At 39.8% G+C, this 20,075-nt stretch overlaps 1 protein-coding gene across 2 annotated transcripts; it reads right to left on the bottom strand.

Annotated features, from left to right (window-relative positions):
- Nucleotides 1-1,985: 1,985 nt before the first annotated feature.
- LOC143040040 (uncharacterized) lies at nt 1,986-19,017 on the bottom strand. 2 transcript variants are annotated; one of them, XM_076210614.1, is made up of 11 exons: nt 18,556-19,017; nt 16,307-16,850; nt 15,255-15,533; nt 14,863-15,036; nt 10,804-10,956; nt 10,192-10,354; nt 9,326-9,387; nt 8,828-8,926; nt 7,826-7,949; nt 7,464-7,724; nt 1,986-4,674 (listed from the first exon to the last, which is right to left on the bottom strand). In XM_076210614.1, the coding sequence occupies exons 1-11, from the start codon at nt 18,732-18,734 to the stop codon at nt 4,412-4,414; spliced, it is 2,301 nt and encodes a 766-aa protein (XP_076066729.1). In that variant the 5' UTR covers nt 18,735-19,017; the 3' UTR covers nt 1,986-4,411. The 2 variants fall into 2 exon arrangements, with proteins under 2 accessions (XP_076066729.1, XP_076066740.1); XM_076210625.1 differs by having other exon boundaries at nt 7,464-7,706.
- Nucleotides 19,018-20,075: the final 1,058 nt, after the last annotated feature.

The raw sequence follows: 20,075 nt of genomic DNA, 5'->3' as shown, positions 1-20,075 counted from the left end.
CTGAATATCTAGACTTCGGAAAAGTGGTATGCGAGGCGCAATTAAAAGTGAATTTTCTGAATAAATTCTTCTGTAATAGGTAAAAACTTTATTTGTATGCTTTTAAAAAGTACTTTTTCGAGCAATACGATGATTTTTAGTGAATGGTATATCTGTTGATATCTGACCTTTAAGGTAAGAGTTGGGTAATGGTCACTATTAGCAAAGACAAAAAATCCAACCAATATTCATTGTAGACCTTTATACACATAAAATTCAAACTAGAAAATGAAGGTTTACCATCAATATGGTTATAATTTTTTATATTTTATTTTTTTTAATTCCAGAAATATCCCAATTTCAACCATTTTTGCATGTTACCAAGCTTTGTAAAGCATGTCTTATTTCAAAACCCAATTGGAGGACTACTACTTTCTCAAGAAAAAGGAAAAGATTTTCAACTGCATGGTGTGCCTACCCAAGTCTGTTCTAATTAAGGGGCACACGTCAAGTCTGAACAATCTCAAACAGCACATGAAGAGAACGCATACTGCCAAGTTCATACAGTTTGAGGAGAGGGTGAAGGCAGGTTCTTTTTGTGGGAAAGCTAAGCTTAAGCTTCCTTAGATTCAAGTAGCTGTACTTTGTCGAGCTCACTTTTACCATCATCTCCCAAGAAAGCATGCCAGGAAACCATTGGTGAGTCTTTTAGCATCATGGCTACTGCCAGTGATGTGACAGATAAACAGATTAATGGTAACTTCTTTTACATTCTTCTTGAATTAACTGAGTAACGATTAACAATGTTGACTTTTTGGTTAATGGTGCCCACCTGAACATATATATATATATATATATATATATATATATATATATATATATATATATATATATATATATATATATATATATATATATATATATATATATATAAGAATATAAGAATGAAGGGGACTGCAAAAGATATGGCCCAAATTAGGTAGTTCCATGTCCATTACCACCTGTGTGTATATATATATATATATATATATATATATACCAACTCTTTATCCCCTTGTGCAGAAAAAGAGAAGACGGGGAGAAATCCCTTTGGGTTGCGTCAAAAATATCAAACATACTCCCTCGCCCCCCCCATTCTCCCACCTCCCTTCTATGCATCACATCACCATCCATACACAACCATTCTCTACTTAACCCTATCTTCTGTCTTCTCCCTTCCTTCCTCAACAAAACATTTCCCTCTTTCCCAATGTCTCTTTTACCCCACCCATCCATCCCATCTTTGGTTGCCCCCTCATATTCACTCCTTCCACCTCTGCCTTCTACACTTCTTTTACTAATCCTTCTTCACTCATTCTTTCCACGTGTCCAAACCATCCCAATACTCTTTCATCAACCCTATCTCCCAACTTCCTTTCCACCTTCGATCTCCTCCTCACCTCCTTGTTTCTCATTCTATCCAACCTAGTAACACCTACCATACTTCTGACATTTCATCTCAAAAACATTCAAACTCCTCCTCTCTTATGTTCCATGTTTCTGCCCCATACAGTGCTGTCAGCACAATCACTCCTTCATACAATCTTCTCTTAGCATCCATTCCCAAATATCTCTTTCTCATTACATTTTTTAATCCCCTCTCTCAACCTTCATTCTACCTCCACCTCCACTCCTCACTTTCCCACCACATTTGCATCCAAGTATCTAAAGCTATCCACTTCCTCCAGTCTCTCTCCCTTTAATACTCACTTCCAATTTGTTGCCACATTCTCCTCTTGTACATCTTATCACCTTATCTTAACCCACACTTATCTTCAACTTCCTTCTTTCACACACCTTCCCAAACTCCATCACTAACTTCCTTAATCCTTCCTTTGATCCTACTATGAGCGGTGTTGTCAGCAAACACCTGGCTTATCTCCCATTTTTTCCATTTTCTTTAATTATATATATATATATATATATATATATATATATATACGGTCATGGATTGTATGATATATATATATATATATATATATATACACACATACATACCAAAGGGCATTTTCCCTTTAATATGGGAGGTAGCCAGTTAAGGCATGCACCTACCCCCACCAATCCCACTCCCATCCATCACCCATTTGTTTCCCTTATATCTTAGCTCTTTATGGATGAAGGGTCATCCCTGTACTCTGCCCACTGCCCTGGGTTAGAAGCAATGCAGCAAGACACAGCACATCCTCAGCACAGCCAGCCACTTCAATCACACAGCAAACCTCCCTCCTCATCCCCTCATGCGAAAATCTAAAAGACGAAGGGGAAATCACTTCGGACTACATTAATTCATATTCCATTCACAACTATTCACCACTCACACATACATACACACAATAAACATATACTGAAAAGCTCTTTGCCCTTTTTAAGAAGGGTGGCCTAGTCAAAGAATATACATATACTTCACCCATCCCACACACATTAAAAAAGAACTCATTTGTTGTCCCCTGATTTTAGTTGTTTGTGGGTGAGAGATGGTATTAAACAACAGGATTAGGAGGGCAATAGAGGGAGTAATCAGGGAAGAACAGTGTGGGCTTAGGAAAGGAAGAGGACATGTGGGTCAAATTTCCATAACAAAGCTATAACAATGCAAGAAGTTTTTTTTGTCAAAAAAAAAAAAAAAAAAAAAAAAAATTGTGTGAGGATAGTGAATGGTGAGAGTGAATGGTTTGAGGAAGGTGGAGCTGTGCCAGGGTTGTGTAATGTCACCATAGTTGTTCAACACGTACACTGACTGTGGTGCAGTTGGTAAACACGAGGATGGTGGGCACAGGTTTCAAGCTGGCGAGTGAGAATGGGAGGAAGTGGGAGGTGAACCAATTATTGTATGTGAATTGATACGAAACTGATGCAGCCTGATGGTATTTCTTCTTGTCTGCTCAATAAATTCTTGAGTGGATGAGAGGGGGAAGGAGAGTCACCATGTAATGAAACATTGGGGGTAAACTGGTTTCAGGTGTCAGGCCCTACTGTGAAACTGTCATGTCTTGCTATGCTACCTCTGGCCCAAATACAGTGTGAGAGTCAGGGATGACCTTCATCAACACATGGGTCTTGGATAGGTGTGGGATAGATGAAGAATGGGTGTAATGCTTTGACTTGGGCCACCCCCTTAAATGGGGAAAAGGCCTTTTGGTATATGTATGGAATGCATGTATGTTGGTATGTACTGACATCCTTAAAAACCAAGTCACTCAACAACTTTTTACAAATGGAGACTAATCTCCACTAAAAGAAGAAATAAATAAAATAAAACGAAATAACGCTCATCAGCTTAAAATAAAATTCTATTATCCCTCTACTCTGCTACCCTCATCAATTCTCTCCTGTACCTCTTCTATGAATCCATCTCTTCAATACTATATTGTACCCAAGGATAGAAGCATTGGTTACTGCTAATGGAATACTGTTTCTATATCACTGTCTGGTAGGAGAGGAAGGGAGCAGTTACTAATTGTCAGCATTCCAAAAAGGGAGCACTCAGTTATTGTCAGCTCTCTTTACATGAAATAATTGGAGGAAAAGTAATTGAAGCTGACAGAGAGAGGAACAAAGAGAGCTTTAGCCAAGTCCAAAGACAGACTGGCAACCCTTAAGGTGAGTGGCATGGATGCGATATGTTTTGACATAGCTTTCACAGGACCATCATGTGCAAACTCTCATTGTTGGTCCCTCTTCCAACTCTTCCCCCCACACATGCAGTTGGAAGATTGAAGTTGGCCATTTTGACAGGCATAGATGTAAGTTTTATGAGGGAGGAAGGTAAGAAGGGTAAGTGAAAAAAGAAGGACTGTATGACAAAAAAAGTTGAGAGATCATGTGTGAGGGAGAGAAATAAGAAAAAAAAGGGCAAAAGGAACAAGGAATGATAGAAAAGGGAGGGAAGATAGAGAAAGAGAGGGGAGTGAGAAGAAAGCAAGGGGTGAGAAAAGAAAGAGAGAGAAAAGAGAGGCAGAAGGAAAGAGAGAATAAAGATATGAGAGAAAAAGAGTAAGGAGAAAGGAAAGAGAGAGCAAGAAAGGAGAGAATGAGGAGGATGGGGAGGAAAGGATGGAGAAGAAGTAAGTATGCGTGTGGTGCTTAATATATGTACATAGTAAATATATATACCAAGAGCTTTTCCCCCCTTACAAGGGAGGTAGCCAAAGTCAAAAGGCATAATTTCACTCCCACCCATTTCATCTCCACCAACTCCACTCCCATTCACCATGGTACCTATTTATCAAACTGTGGTGTATATGACTGAGGTTATTCTCATAGTATCCTATCCCACATTATCCATTCAACTTGAATTCAATATTATTTTTTTCTCGAACTGAACACATATGCACTCAAAAAAATATATATATATACTACATCCATGCATCCAAAAGCATATAAGTACATTTCATTATGTTTTATCCTTATCTTCTTGGTTCTGTGTATGAGGAAGGTTGACAATATCAAGCGGAGTGATGCCAAATAGTGCCGGAACCATCCATAACCTATCTGCCTGCGAGAGCAAATTGTTTTTCTCTTTCTCCATGGACCCAAAACCTTGAATGTGAAGTTTTTCCTTTTCTTTAAGCTGAAGAAGAACTTTGGAAAGATGTTGGTGCTGTTGCTGAGATTCCTGTAAACTCTTCTTTAGCTGTTTTATTTCCCTTTCACGTTCTGTTCAGAAAAAAACACACAAACTTAAGTTAAAAAGCTCAAAGTAGCCCTTTTAATAATAATAATGATGATGATAATACTTAATGCCTCAAGTATCACTGACTGGAGGGAAGGATATACATATATATATATATATATATATATATATATTGACTATATTATGACAAATAAAATTGAAGGTGAAAGAAGTTGACGAGGAGACACAATTATCCATAGAATAGATAAAAATGTGAAATTTTCAGTATACCGGAAACCCACCAATAAAGAAGACTATATACACTTCTACTCAGGACATGATGACAGAACTAAAACAGGTATTATGATAGGTTTCTTCCTCAGAGCATTTCGTATATGCAGTAAAGAATTTCTAGATCCTGAATTACAACATATTACTGAGACTTTCATCAAACTCAAATATCCAAAAGGTCTCTTATGTAGGTTGAAAAAGAAAGCCAAAGAAATAATTAACAAAAGTAAAGATGAAAATAAAAATAAGAATGATAATAAACGTAATAATGAAACCAGATATATCACAGTACCAAACTCTAATGTTAATTCATACCTAGACACTTTTCTTCTAAAAGCGGGTATCAAAATAGCCAGGAATCAGGTAAAAAAGTAGGACATTTGGTCACACATAGCTACAATAATCCCACTAACAAAAACAGCATTCTTTATAAAATCACGTGTAAAAGCTGTCCCTCTTCATATTTTGGTGAATCTGGTCGCAGACTTGATAAAAGGATTTGTGAACATAAAAATGACGTAAAAGCCCATAGATCATCTAACTCCATAGTAATACATGTGGATAAACATGGTCACCTTCCGGACTGGAACAACACAACCGTATTAAATAAAGGATCATCCAAGAAACTAAGGAAGACAATTGAGGCAGCATATATCAACACTAATAACAACATTAACCATAGAGAAGGATTTATATGTTTAGCAAAAGCCACAAGCTTATTAATAATAAAAGAATACGCAGATAAAATAACAAGCTCTCCGAAGCATCCCATAAGATGACCCGTCCGTGTATAAAATATCCGGTTACGTTTGAGTTGTTAGCTTTGTGATCAAGACCGAGCGGGTCGAAACGTTAAGGCGTAAAATTCTCCCATTTCTCCTCGTCAACTTCTTTCACCTTCAATTATATATATATATATATATATATATATATATATAGAGAGAGAGAGAGACTGAAAGACAGAGGGACTGAGAGAGACAAAGAGAAAGTGATACAGAGTAAGAGAGAAAGCATGGATTTATTGCAAGATGTGGTATAAAAGTCTGGAGACAGAGCAGATGAAGGTAAAACCAGATAATATTTTCTCTCTCTCTTTTTTAATGTAGACAGAGAAGCAAGTAAATGCCTTGGTGGATTAAAAAGTGTAATGAGGAATAGACATTTGGGAATGGATGCTAAGAGGAGACTATATGAAGGAGTGATTGTGCCAACAGCACTGTATGGGGCAGAAACATGAACATAAGAGAGGAAGAGAGAAGGAGTTTGAATGTGTTTGAGATCAGGTGTCTGAGAAGTATGATGGGGGTTACTAGGCTGGATAGAGTGAGAAATGAGGAGGTGAGGAGGAGAACAGGGGTGGAAAGGGGGTTGGGAGATAGGGTTGATGAAAGAGTATTAGGATGGTTTGGACACATGGAAAAAATGAGTGAAGAAAGACTAGTAAAAGAGGTATGGAAGGCAGATGTGGAGGAAGTGAACATGAAGGGACGTCCTAGGATGAGGTGGATGGATGGGGTAAAGGGGGCTTTGGGAAAGAGGGGAATATCTGTTGAGGAAGGACGGGAGAGGACAGAAGACAGGGGTGAATGGAGAATGGTTGTATATGGATGATGTTGTGATGCATGAGGTGGAATGGGCGGGGGGATGGGGGGTGAGATAGTATGTGTGAGCAAATTTCGACGCAGCCCAAAGGGATTTCTCCCCGTCTTCTCCTTTATGCATGGGGGGACGGAGAGGGGGGGGGGTCGCCAATTTAATGAAGCGGCCTTGCTATGGATGTGCTGTGTCTTGCGACACTGCTTCTGACCCAGGGCAATGGACAAGGTGCAGGGATGACCCGTCATCCAGGAGGTGCTAAGATGAGAGGGAGGGTGGAGGGGTGTGGAGTGTATTCAGGGATGGAATGGGTAGGAATGATTTTATGCATTTTCCCTTTTGGCTACCTCCCTTGTGAGGGGGAAAAAGCCTTGGTATATGTATGTATGTATGTATGTACTAATTTTGCTGTATGACTAAGCTGTAGATGTATTACAAAATTCCCAATAACATACATACATACATATACCAAGGCTTTTTCCCCCTTTGGGAGGTAGCCAAAAAGGAAAGGGCATAAATCATTCCCACCCATTCCATCCCTGAAAACACTCCACACCCCTCCACCCTCCCTCCCATCTTAGCACCTTCTAGATGACGGGTCATCCCTGCACCCTGTCCACTGCCCTGGGTCAGAAGCAGTGTCGCAAGACACAGCACATCCACAGCAAGGCCGCTTCATTAAATCGGCGACCCCCCTCTCTGTCCCCCCATATAAAGGAGAGGACGGGGAGAAATCCCTTCGGGCTGCATCAAAATTTTGCTCACACACACTACCTCACCCCCCATCCCCCAGTCCATTCCACCTCATGCATCACATCTTCCATATACAACCATTCTCCATTCACCCGTCTTCTGTCCTCTCCCATCCTTCCTCAACAGACCACCAATAACAGATCCCAATAACATGACCACATAAAACTAAAAATGATATTCAATAATTACTCACCTAGCATCTTATTCATAATACCCTCAATTGCATCAGTCATGGTTGGAATTTCTGTTATCTGTTCCACTTCTTCCACTTCTTCTTTGCTATCATCTTCCTCTTCATCATCATCTTCATCCTCCTCCTCTTCCTCATCTTCTTCATCCCCATCGTGGTCCTCTTCTTCATCGTGGCATGGGGCAGGTTGACGTGGACACATTTTCCTATCACAGCATCCTGTGCATAAGTCCACACTCTTGGAGTCTGCCAAACAATTGTAATCTACAATAAACACTTCTGTGTTAGAAAAAATATATATATATTAAGAGTGTATTAGTATTCCAAGTACACAGCTGACATTATACAAAGGTGGTACAGCATACCAGCTCCACTGACAATCTTCGTTCCACAAGATGAACACTCATTAGGATTGTCGACAGGCACTGTAGCTGCCTCTTCTCTTGCTTCTTCTTCTAATCTCTCACGTTGGTACTCCCCAGTGATAGCCTGTAATACAGGAATTGTATCTTACATGTAATCAATCAAATCAATCAATCTGTCTCTCTTGCAGAAGACCCACAGTTCCCCAGTAACTAGCTTATGGACAGACCTATAGATCACTCAAGGAGAAAATACTGTACTCTTAACTGGGTATAGCTAAGGCAGGGCAGTGCAAAATGAGATGTTTGGTATCCCTTATCCTTTTGCCACTCTGAACACTCTATCTACCACATTCCCAAACTCAAACACATCTTTCCCTTTCAGTTTAATTTCATTCAATGCTAACACATCCATCTTTCTTCTCACACACACATACACTACCAATATCCTGCCTTCTGCTTTCATCAGTCCTACATGCATGCAGATTCAATGACCAATTAATAGGTTTCTGGATGGAATCTTCCTTCCAGATCTTCTTTGGAGAAAGATACTGAAAGGGGATGACACATGGAAACACAGTGATGGCATTCTTCTCTCCAACATGACTTTATCTATCTATATACCAAGGGCCTCTTCCCCCTAATAAGGGAGGTGGCCAGCCAAGGCATGCACCAACTCTCAACCATTCCACCACCATCCACCACTCGTTTGTTTCCCTCTCATCTTTGCTCTTTGTGGATGAAGGGTCATCTGTCTCTTGCCCACTACCCTGGTCAGAATCAATGCAGCAAAACACAGCACAATCACAGCAGGGCCAGCCTCTTCATTTACTCAGTGACCCTACCTCCTCATCCTATCGTGTGAAAAATTAAGAAGACAAGAAAAAAGACCTTCAAGATGAAAACTGCAGTTACCTGCCATAAGTTTTAGCATGATTTCCTTTTGATGATGATGATGATGATAACAAAAATGAAATTACTGCAACAAACATTCCAAGGAAATACCTGTAGATGTTGACGACCATACAGATGCTCTCTCTTGTTGTGAAGAGATGTAAACCACTGGTCACAGATTCGGCAATATAATTCCTCACTCTCATCATCCTGTGAATAAAAATTAGCCATTCAGACTTCCTTGTTTCCAAAGAGTGGAAGTCTGAAGTTCCATCTTTATGTTAATTTACCCTTTTATGATGGCTTTTAATTCTGGGGTCTTCATGGACCAACTATTTTTGGCAAGGCTGAGGAACCCTTTGTTGGAAATCTACTGTACATAATATATGCCTTTTCATTTACGGCAGACTTAACCCCTAATAAATCTAAGGCACATATGCAGTTGAATACAATGCCATTTAAATACAGATAAAAAGACTGAGCATCAGAGTCTGACTACCTTAACATGTAATTTTAAAATACTACACAGAAACTATCATGTTCATTATTGCATAGATTATGAAACAAATATAAGTGAAAACATTCCAAAAATTAATAAATCCTACTTACATCAACTTCATCTGTAAAATCTGACGATTCTTCGGTTGTTCCTCCACTTCTTCGAACAAAGTCTGTTAGAAATATTGAAAAAATTAATTTTCAAATTATGTTACCATGGCTTTATCCCACTGTGGTGGTGAAGCAGAATGCTGCCATCATGTTCCATGCATGTCATACATGGCAATTAAATGGGTCAGAGTGACTGATCAAGGTATATCTCATTTAATCTTTTTATGAAAAGTCATGGCATAAGAAGTTAAGGGAGGTAGACTCCACCCAAAATCCTATTAATTGGATCATTAAATGTGTGTGAATGAGGTACTGGGTGGGATGGGTGGGAGGGGTGTGGAGTGTATTTAGGGATGAAATGGGTGGGAGTGTTTTTATGCCTTTCCCTTTGTGGCTACCTCCCTTGGAAGGGGGAAAAAGCCTTGGTATATGTATGTATGTATGTATGAAAAGTCATGGCATAAGAAGTTAAGGGAGGTAGACTCCACCCAAAATCCTATTAATTGGATCATTAAATGTGTGTGAATGAAGTACTGGGTCATCAAATGGGTGTAAATCCAGCACAGGTGAGAGCAAAAGGGAAGAGGATGGTAGAAGGTTTGAGAGAAGAAGGATGTGTTAGCAATGAGTAAAATGAAACTGAAAGGAGAATACTGACCTGGTGTTTGGGAACATGGTGAGGGGTCAGGAATAGCGAGAGAATAAGGGAGAGGAGTGGTATCATTGGTGACAAGATAGATAAATACGTGGGGGAGAGAAGCGTCATCAAGAATGCTGTTGACAAAAGTGAGACTGGAACAGAAGACAGGGACATTTGAGAGAATATCGGATGATAAAGAAAGGACATCAAGAAAAATATAACTTACTTTTCATTCTCTTTTTTCTTAGCAAGAGCTGATAGTCATGAGACTGTCTGTATGCTTGAAGTTCATTTCTGTAACGTCGTTTGTCCTGCTCTGATCTGCTTACGTAAGCAGCTTTCTGGTCTGCCGTTTTTGCAGACCATTCACTACCCAGCAGCTTGGTCACCTAATAAATCAATAACTTCATGGCAGCAACTCAATACACAATAAGCAAAAAATTTATCAATCATTACATATGTTACTTCTTTCTTTTCACACAAAGAAAAAATATCATTTAAACTAGTGGCAAGTACTAAACATATCTGAGAGGAAGTGTTTAAGAAGTATGGTACAGGTTACAAGGATGGACAGAATGAGAAATGTAGAGGTGAGGCAAAGAGTAGAGTGGAAAGAGCTGGCAGATAGGGCTGATCAAAGAATGTCAAAATGGTCTGAGTATATGGAAAGAATTAATGAAAAAAATAAAAATAAAAAGAAGAGTATGGAAGGCATTTGGAGATGGAGTAAAATTGAGAGGAAGACTGAAAATGAGGTAGATGGGTTGAAAAAAAGCACTGGATACAAGAGGACCTGCTGAGCAGGAAAGGGAGAGGGTAAGAGATAAAACATGCTTACCTCTCCAAATGTAAGGTCAGGCCTGATCTGCTTGTAATACTTCCTACGCTCATTAAGGAACAAAACATATGCAGTCAGTGGTGCCTTTGGTGGTTTAGCACCAGGTAACTCAGGTTTGCGTTTCCTTCCTTTTGGCCAGCCACCACGCCGTTTCTGCAAAAAAAAAAAAAAATTCAATAAATAAATAAATAATAAAAAAGAATAATAGCAACAACTAATAATTAAATAAAATAATAATACTAATGACATACACATACATACATATACCAAGGCTTTTTCCCCCTTACAAGGGAGGTAGCCAAAAAGGAAAAGGCATAAAATCATTACCACCCATTCCATCCCTGAATACACTCCACACCTCTCCACCCTCCCTCTCATCTTAGCACCTTCTGGATGACGGGTCATCCCTGCACCTTGTCCACTGCCCTGGGTCAGAAGCAGTGTCGCAAGACACAGCACATCCACAGCAAGGCTGCTTCATTAAATCGGCGACCCCTCCCTCTCCGTCCCCCCCCATGCATAGAGGAGAAGACGGGGAGAAATCCCTTCAGGCTGCGTCAAAATTTGCTCACACATACTACCTCACCCCACATCCCCCTGCCCATTCCACCTCATGCATCACATCATCCATATACAACCATTCTCCATTCACCCCTGTCTTCTGTCCTCTCCCGTCCTTCCTCAACAGACATTCCCCTCTTCCCCAAAGCCCCCTTCACCCCATCCATCCATCTCATCCTAGGACGTCCCTTCATGTTCACTCTCTCCACATCTGCCTTCCATACCTCTTTTACTAGTCTTGTACATCTCATCACCTTACTTTTACCCACATTTATCTTCAGTTTTCTTCTATTACACACTCTCCCAAACTCTGTCACCAACTTCCTCAATCCCTCCTCCGATCCTGCCACAAGCGCAGTGTTGTCCGCAAACAACAGCTGGCTCACCTCCCACTTTTCTCCATTTTCTTTAACCATCTCCAATCCCTGACCCACCACCCTTGCATTTACCTCTCCCACTACCCCATCCATGTATAAGTTGAACAGCCACGGCGACATAACGCATCCTTGACGAAGTCCCACCTTTACCTCGAACCACTCACTCTCTCCATTTCCAATCCTGACACAAGCTCTACTACTCTCATAAAAACTCTTGACAGTTCCTAGAAGCTTTCCTCCTATCCCGTATATCCGCAAAACCTCCCACAGTGCCTTTCTGTCTACCCTGTCGTAAGCCTTTTCCAGGTCCATAAAAGCCCAAAAAACATCCTTCCCCTTTCCTATAGCTTTCTCACATATCTGTATTACCACAAAAATCTGATCTACATAACCTCTACCCGTCCTAAATCCACACTGTTCCTCACCAATTACTCCTTCTGTTCCTCTCCTAGTCCTCTCAATCAAGATCCTCCCATAAGCCTTCCCAACTACACTTAACAAGCTAATCTCTCTGAAACTATTACATTCACACTTGTCCCCTTTTCCCTTGTAAAGTGGAACTATACAGGCACTCCTCCAGTCTTCTGGCACTCTACCCTCTCTCCAGAAAACATTAAATAACCTCACCAGCCAGTCCACCATCACTGTACCTCCCTTTTTTAGACATTCTGCATGGCATCCATCCAGACCAGGTGCCTTACCGGCTTTCATCATCTAAACAACTGCCTTCACTTCATCCTCCCTTATTTCTCCTCCATTTTCCTCACTCATCACGGTTATTTTCTTAGCATTTCCCACTGCAGCTATCTTTCCCTCGCCATCCTCCTTCACATTTAGCAACTCCCTAAAATATTCTGCCCATCTTCCCCTTACTGCCTTCTCTTCCATTATCATCTCTCCATCTGCATCTTTTACCTTTTCTTCTATACTTGATTCGCCTCCTCTTCCTCTCTTAATTTCTTTCCAAAACATCTTTTTATTACTTTCAAAATTTCCGTCATACTCTTACCCCATTTCACATCTGCTCTCCTCTTTGCCTCCTTTACCTTTTGCTTTACTTCTCTTTTCTTTTCTTTGTACCTCTCATATGACTCCCTCGTCCTATTTTGTAACCAATCTGTGAAAGCTCGCTTCTTCTCTTCTACAACCTTCTTTGTTTCCTCATCCCACCATTCACTACCTTTTCTTCTATTTCCTCCTGTCCTTCTTGTTCCACACACCATCTTTGCACACTTTGTGACTCCCTCCTTGAACCATCCCCATTCCTCCTCCACACACAACTCTACTCTATCCTTCACTCCCTCACACTCCTCCTTCAGCTTCTTCTTGTACTCCTCCTCCTTTTCCTTTTCATTTAAAGAGTTCACTCTAAGCACCTCCCTACCTTTTGTCCCTTTCCTCTTCCTCCATCTACCCTCCACTCTCAACTTACCTTCCACCAAAAAATTATCTGATATTCCCCCACCCTCTCCTCTTAGCACATTTACATCCTTAACTCTTCCTATCATAATCCTATTTACCACTACATAGTCCATTAACGCTCTATCTACCACCCTTCCCTCCACCACCCTCTCCCATGTGTACTTATGCTTGACTTTCTTCCAAAACACTGTATTTGCTATCATCAACTCTCTTTCTAGACACATTTCCACCATCAACTCTCCACTACGATTCTTTCCTGGAACTCCACATTTCCCAACCACTCCATCAATTGGATCCTTTCCTACCCTAGCATTAAGGTCTCCCAGTACTATTACATTGATATTTCTCCCTAAATCCTCTATGCACTCAACCTCTTCACTCCGGGGCACATCGCACTTCTGGCAGCATTAGCTGCCCGACGCGCGATGTTATGTCATAATAATCGCATTATAAAAAATAAAGTCAGTGCTCAATCATTCGTTCTCTTTCATCCGTGAATTTTGATAACCATAGAAAATATGATGAAGCCAGTTTAGACAGAATGGAGGTTACGTAGGTACGACTACAATAAATATAATCAAGATGCCGACGTCGGCATCATCACGTACCCACTTGTTCCTCATGACGCCTACGTAGGCGTCACCGTATGGAAATGGTTAAATCTATCCAAAAAGCCTCCCTTTCTTCTACGCTCTTCTCACTGCCAGGTCCATATGCACTTACAAAAACCCACATCTCCTTTCCCAGTTTCACCTTCATCCACATTATCCTTGAGGAAACCTCCTTCCACTCCACTACACGTTTACCTATCTCTTCACTTACTAGTATAGCCACCCCTTCCCTCCCTCGCCCTCTCTTCACTCCTGATAACCTCCCACTTACACTCCCAAACTTACACTCACCCTTCCCTTTCAGCTTAGTTTCACTCAAAGCCAACACATCCATCTTTCTTCTCACAAACATACTACCTATCTCTTCCCTTTTACTCTCATCTGTACCCCATCCACGCACATTAAAAGACCCAAACGTTAGGGTGCTGGTCGGAAAACTCCCAGACCCTCTTTTGCTTTTTCTTTTAGGAATGTCCCCTGTGGGGCTACAAGGAGAAGGATGCCTAGTCCCAATCCCCGTCCCTTTCTTCTCGCCTCTTACGATCCAAGTGGAATTACTTGGTGGCAGTATTCTTTTCCTCTACCGCAAAAAAGGAAATGAATATTCAGAGAAATTGTACAGGACAGTAACAAGGGGTTGGGGGACAGCATAACGGAGGGACAGTCATAGTATAAAAGTGTCATCATTTCTCTATGAACAGAGTTTTCCTCTATCACAGCCAAAATGATGTGTGGCTCTGGTCTGTAGGGGCGCCTCATATAGACCCTAAAGTATCAACTGCATGCCACTTTGCCACAATAACATGCAGCCAATACCGCAGACAATGAAATATAAAAAAAACACTCAATCAATCATTTGGTGCATATATACATACATATACCAAAGGCTTTTTCCCCCTTACAAGGGAGGTAGCCAAAAAAACGAAGGTATAAAAACCATTCCCACCCATTCCATCCCCAATACACTCCACTCCCCTCCACCCTCCCTTTTATCAGTTGGTCATCTGGCTTAATAGGCCAATACTGACTCTTGCTTATTTATGTACCTAATACTGGGTAAAATCTTATTCAAGAAACTAATGCAAAACCTTGACAGTAGTTGTTGAAGTAACAGGTACTCTTGAAGCTGATGGCCTGGGCTGAAGGAAAGCTGTTGGGGGTGCTGTAGTTTCTGAAGCAGATTCTGTGGATGATTCTACAGGTTCATCTACTGAAGATCCCATTCCACTTGTCTCCCCATCGGTATCTGCTTGCAAATGGAACTGAAAAAAACATGGTTATATTCAATACTTTAGAAATGCTTCATAAAAGATTAATTAATTCACATAAGCACATTCACATATCTTCAATTGAATCACCATGCACCAATACACTAAATCCTATATTCTAATAACTTGGACCTGAATCATAAACTGCAGACAAAAGAAGCCAAAAAAGATGATGCTTAAAAGTTACATTTGAGATAAATGGTAAAACTAACCTTTCTAACGCACTTCCTTGCTTGAGCCGATTCTCTGGATCTTGCTCCTTTGTAACTACGGGGTTGTGAGGGCCATCTACTGCTGGGTCCCTCCAATGGTTTTTCAACCACATCTGAATCTTCCTCAACAGAAGACATGCTTGGAAATGATATAAACCTCTTTGGTATAACAGCTTTCTTGGAGTGAAGTGATAGTTTGCTAGGTTCTTCTTTAACATCCAGGTGGTTAGTTTTTTTATCTTTTACAGAAATTTGCTTTGTTTTGACAATAACTGGAATCTGGTGACACAGAGAAAAAAAAAATCTCAGGAAAACTACACCATGTACCCCTTGGAGCAAAACTTAGCGCTAAACACATTTATAATAAAATATACACTTTCCATCTATATGTTGAAAAGCTTCTTCCCTTTTATATGGGAGGTAACTCCAGCCAAGGCATGCACCCACCCTCTACCCATCCCACATCCATTTCCCCCCCCACCATTTAAAAAATATCTTGGCTTGTGGATGAAGAGGCACCCATGCTCCCCAATATTTGGAAGAATTAAAAAAAAAAAAAAAGTCTATGAGCAGTCATAAACAAAATTGAAATCATTACCATCTATGACTGCCAAGTTCAATTTGGGATCAAAGAATAGTGGGGTGGTTTGAGCATATAGAAAAACCTGTCAATCCCTTCACCTCTATATGGAGGAGCAGCCCTGAGTGGATGGCATTTGGTTATGAACCAGGGCCAAGATCTATCAATTTCAATTGTATCTCCTATTCCTTTCTACATTGTGAGCCGACATTTTCTGACTGCTCCCATCCTCTTCCTACTTTCAGTTGCTGACACAGAACCAGTCCCATTAAAAAAAAAAAAAAAAAAAAAAAAGTTCTCCCCAAAAAGATCTATGTGAAGGCCAGAGAACCAATGCCAACCAATATACTGCTGTGGGTTTCCACTCAGTGAAACTTAATGCAACAATTATTATTATTATTCTTATTCTTATTATTATTATCATTATTATTATGGGATGGTATTTCCCACATACAATCTTAGAGTTAACTACCTGCTTTGAGTGTCCTGCTTTAAGTCCATCTGCCAGTGCCTCCAAGTCTCCACAACTGCTTTTCAGAACATGAAGTGTGTTCATATTTGAAACCTTCACTTGTTTGGAAGATGCTTTGTTCTGATGTGCAAACTTATAATCCTTTACCTCATGATATTCTTTGGATACTTTGGCTGTAGAACTTGTGTCATCTGTTTGACCTAGAACAACACTTGACGTCTTGTAGTTTGTACTACATGCTACCTGTGGCATGGCTGACCTTAAAGTCAGTTCTTGAGTGGAAGGGGCTGGTTTTACTTTTGGGCTGTTAATAGTACCTTTTTCCAAACTATCAGCTGAATTGAAAATTGATGATTTATCAGAGGAATTGTAAGGTGAGATTTTTGTGTAACTATAAGTACAATTTTGAGATTCACAGCCTATAAAGGCAAGCCCTTCCTCTTCTTTGCTGTTTGATTCCTCATCCTCATCATCTCTGGAATTGGACTGTTTCTCTTCAACAAACGTAAGGCCAATGGGATTATGTGGCATCCATGGGTCATCACTGTAATAAACCAATTCAGTTATATTAGACAAGATGCATTTTGTATCTATATTATATATATTGTACATGCATATACCAAGGGGTTCTTCCCCCTTGCAAGGGAAATAGCTGAAGTCAAAGGCATAAATCTACTCCCACCCATTTCATCCCCACATACTCCACTCCCATTCACTCTTTTCTTGGCTCCTCCTAGATGATAGGTCATACCTGTATCTTGCCCATTGCCCTGGGTCAGAAGCAATGCAGCAAGACACAGCAAGGCCACTTCATTTAAATGGTGACCCCCTTCTCTGTTCCCTCATGTAGAAAAAGAGAAGGGGAAAATCCCTTTGGGTTGCAATTAAATATCATTCACACAGACTCCCTAACCCACCCATCCCCCACCCACTCCCTCCCATGCATCACAGCATCATCCATTCTCCATTCACACCTATCTTCTGTCTTCTCCCTTCCTTTCCCAATGCCCCTTTTACCCCATCCATCATCCTATATATATATATATATATATATATATATATATATATATATATACATACACATATGTATATGCATACACATATGTATATACAATGTACTACTGCTTGCCCCACATTCTCTTGTACATGTCAATTCAGTGTGGATAATCTTTTGCTCATGTTTTGTGTTTAGTTCACTCTGCTCAACTTATCTACCCATTAATCACTAACCTAGGCTGGCATGTCCTAGTTACACCTGAGCTACTTTAACAGATCCAATACTAATAATTGGTGGCCCTACCAGGTAAATGAACCACACCATTTTAATACCACAAGATCAGATATCTACATGAGCCAAAGGCCCTTATGTGCATGGTGAATTTTTGTTTCATGCCTTACATACTAGTGTACTAATTCATGTCATGAGTTGTATACTTTCTACAATGACACTACTTTATACATTTCATTGAGCTGAGGGGCAGACAAAACAAAACAGTGTCTCAGCTAATCTAGACCCCGTGTCTGCTGAATAAAATTGCTAATTACAATCTATCTATATACCAAAAGGCTTCTTCCCCCTTACAAGGGAGGCAGCCAGCCAAGGCATACACCCACCCCAACCCATCAATCATTTATCAAAAGTTAAAATAAAATCTGTAAAGGTATCATCATACTTAGGGCGGGTATAAGAATTTCTCTTGGGTGTTAGGATTAGTGACAACTAAGGATAATGTGGTTGTGTCTGATTAAATTAATCCCAGGATTTTATTAAAGACTATATAATATAAGGTTCTATCTCTGCATCTTATTCTTTTCTATTCTTCTACCTATCTATTTATACATTTCTGGAAAAGTTTTTGAAGATAAATTATGTATGCGTGTATGTGGGGGTAACAGTTATCAGCTAAGGAATAGCAGTAAAGCTAAGTATAGGGGTCTAGGATGAAAGCTCCTGGGTTGTCTGGCAACCCGTAGGAAAGGGGTCAGAGAATACAGCCTCAGTCAAAGTTTTAGGGATATCCTAAGTTGGAGGGTCAGGTTAATAGACTGTACTTCAGTTGGATACTTAGGAAAATCTAATAAAAACAGAACACTGAACTGAGTGTTGAGGTGTCAGACATGTATTTGTAACATTATTTGGTGATCAGCTGAGGGAAGATAATATTGATAAATTTACTCAATATTCTTCCTAGATATATCTCAATTTCATAAGCACACACTTCTAATCAAACAAAATTTCAATATCATACCTTGTCTGATTGAGAAGAGCATTATTTTCGGTTGCTGAATCTGTATGATCCAGAAGATCCAGACCAGGTAAATCAGTCATTCCAAAAGTGACATTTTCATCATCATATAAAAGCACCCCTCCAGCTTCAATCTCATTTAACAATACAGTATCACCTCCATGGTCACGCAAATCTTCCATTGCATTAATCTTGGGGTTTTTTTTTTAAAGTGTTTTGAGACTAGCTTATGCACTACAAAATTATACAGCTCGGTCAGGTAAAGTCGGTATAATTACACACATCTATAAACATTAAATCTTACACAATATTTTCACTTTTAACTCTAATTAAATAAATATTGTAATGTCAATCCTTATCAAAGATTGAATTGGTTCACTTTCCTCTCACGTATTCCATATAAGTACTAAAATAAATACTATAGAAAGTGTAGAATCATTGAATTGTTTCTTTCTTCACTTGTTTGGTTTTGTTCGTCAGGACTTACATTTCAGTAAATCGTCAAATATTGTTATAGGTTTTATTCACTATTTTTTTTTTACATTTTCATCCTATTATGCTCATTTAGTCAATAGAATATGCTATAGTATTTTTGTTTTTTATTTGGCACAGATTAGTTAGGAAACAAAACTTAAAATGTGCAGTTCAATAACATTTTAATGGGCTGCATAAACAAGAATTGAGACGAGACTGAAATATGAAAAATAGTAATAACTATTTCAATTAAAAAATACCACCCTCAATACGGGGCCCCGCACAAGCTGAATGAAATAGTCTGGCGTTGGGTTGAAACAAATTTGTAAAACGCGTCATCATAGCGAAACCTCCCCTGGTGTACGATATCCCGTCCTCATCTGAATAAAATTGCCTGGAGTTTGCCAGAAAATATTTGTAGTATGTTTTTATAGAAAGGGATTCGGGACTTTAAAGTAACTGTTCAGCAGCTTAGGAAGAGAAGATGAGAATTTATGTTTTTGAATTTTACTAACATATCAATATCATCTTTACTTATCCTTGCAAAAAGAGGCTCCCATGGGTTTAGGGCTAATTGGCCACCCTAATGATTGACTTGTTGCAGTGATACAATCAATGAATGACAAAATGGGTGCAGTGTTACCGAAACTATGCGGATGATTAATTCGACATTTATTGTTTATTAATTTACATGATTTGTGTAAATGCGACGATGATTTATCCAGAAAGATCCAACACCTCGAAAATTAGTGATGCAATGCTGCCATCCCACGCAGTTCATGTAATCTGTAACCGGCAGGGTCGGCTCACAGGATTCTAGTGTTGGTCTTCTCAGGAACGCAATTTCTGGGCAATCAGACAGATAATGTAGTAGATCAACATTGGGCCTCTTACACTGCCGGCAACTGTCTACCTTCAGCTGTGGCCCGACGAATGACGTGCCGGAAACAATTGTCTTACAAAAGCAGCCTATGAAAACAGGCTTGATACATCACGAGGACAAGCGCGCGATCCCAAGGGGAACATTTTTTTTAACAACACTAGAATCC

Source organism: Oratosquilla oratoria, chromosome 2 (genome assembly GCF_046742065.1).
Source record: "Oratosquilla oratoria isolate Oo_2021 chromosome 2, ASM4674206v1, whole genome shotgun sequence".
Classification (NCBI taxonomy): Eukaryota; Metazoa; Arthropoda; class Malacostraca; order Stomatopoda; family Squillidae; genus Oratosquilla; species Oratosquilla oratoria.
This window is presented reverse-complemented; position numbering and strand designations above follow the sequence as displayed.

Bases quoted from the DNA above. Each gene is read 5' to 3' on its own strand.
- LOC143040040 (XM_076210614.1), bottom strand. From the start codon at position 18,734: ATGGAAGATTTGCGTGACCATGGAGGTGATACTGTATTGTTAAATGAG. The intron at 10,957-14,862 runs GTTTTGCATTAG...TTTTTTTTGCAG, and splicing joins CTTCAACAACTACTGTCAAG to AAACGGCGTGGTGGCTGGCC. The intron at 9,388-10,191 runs GTAAGTTATATT...TATTTCTAACAG, and splicing joins AAGAAAAAAGAGAATGAAAA to ACTTTGTTCGAAGAAGTGGA.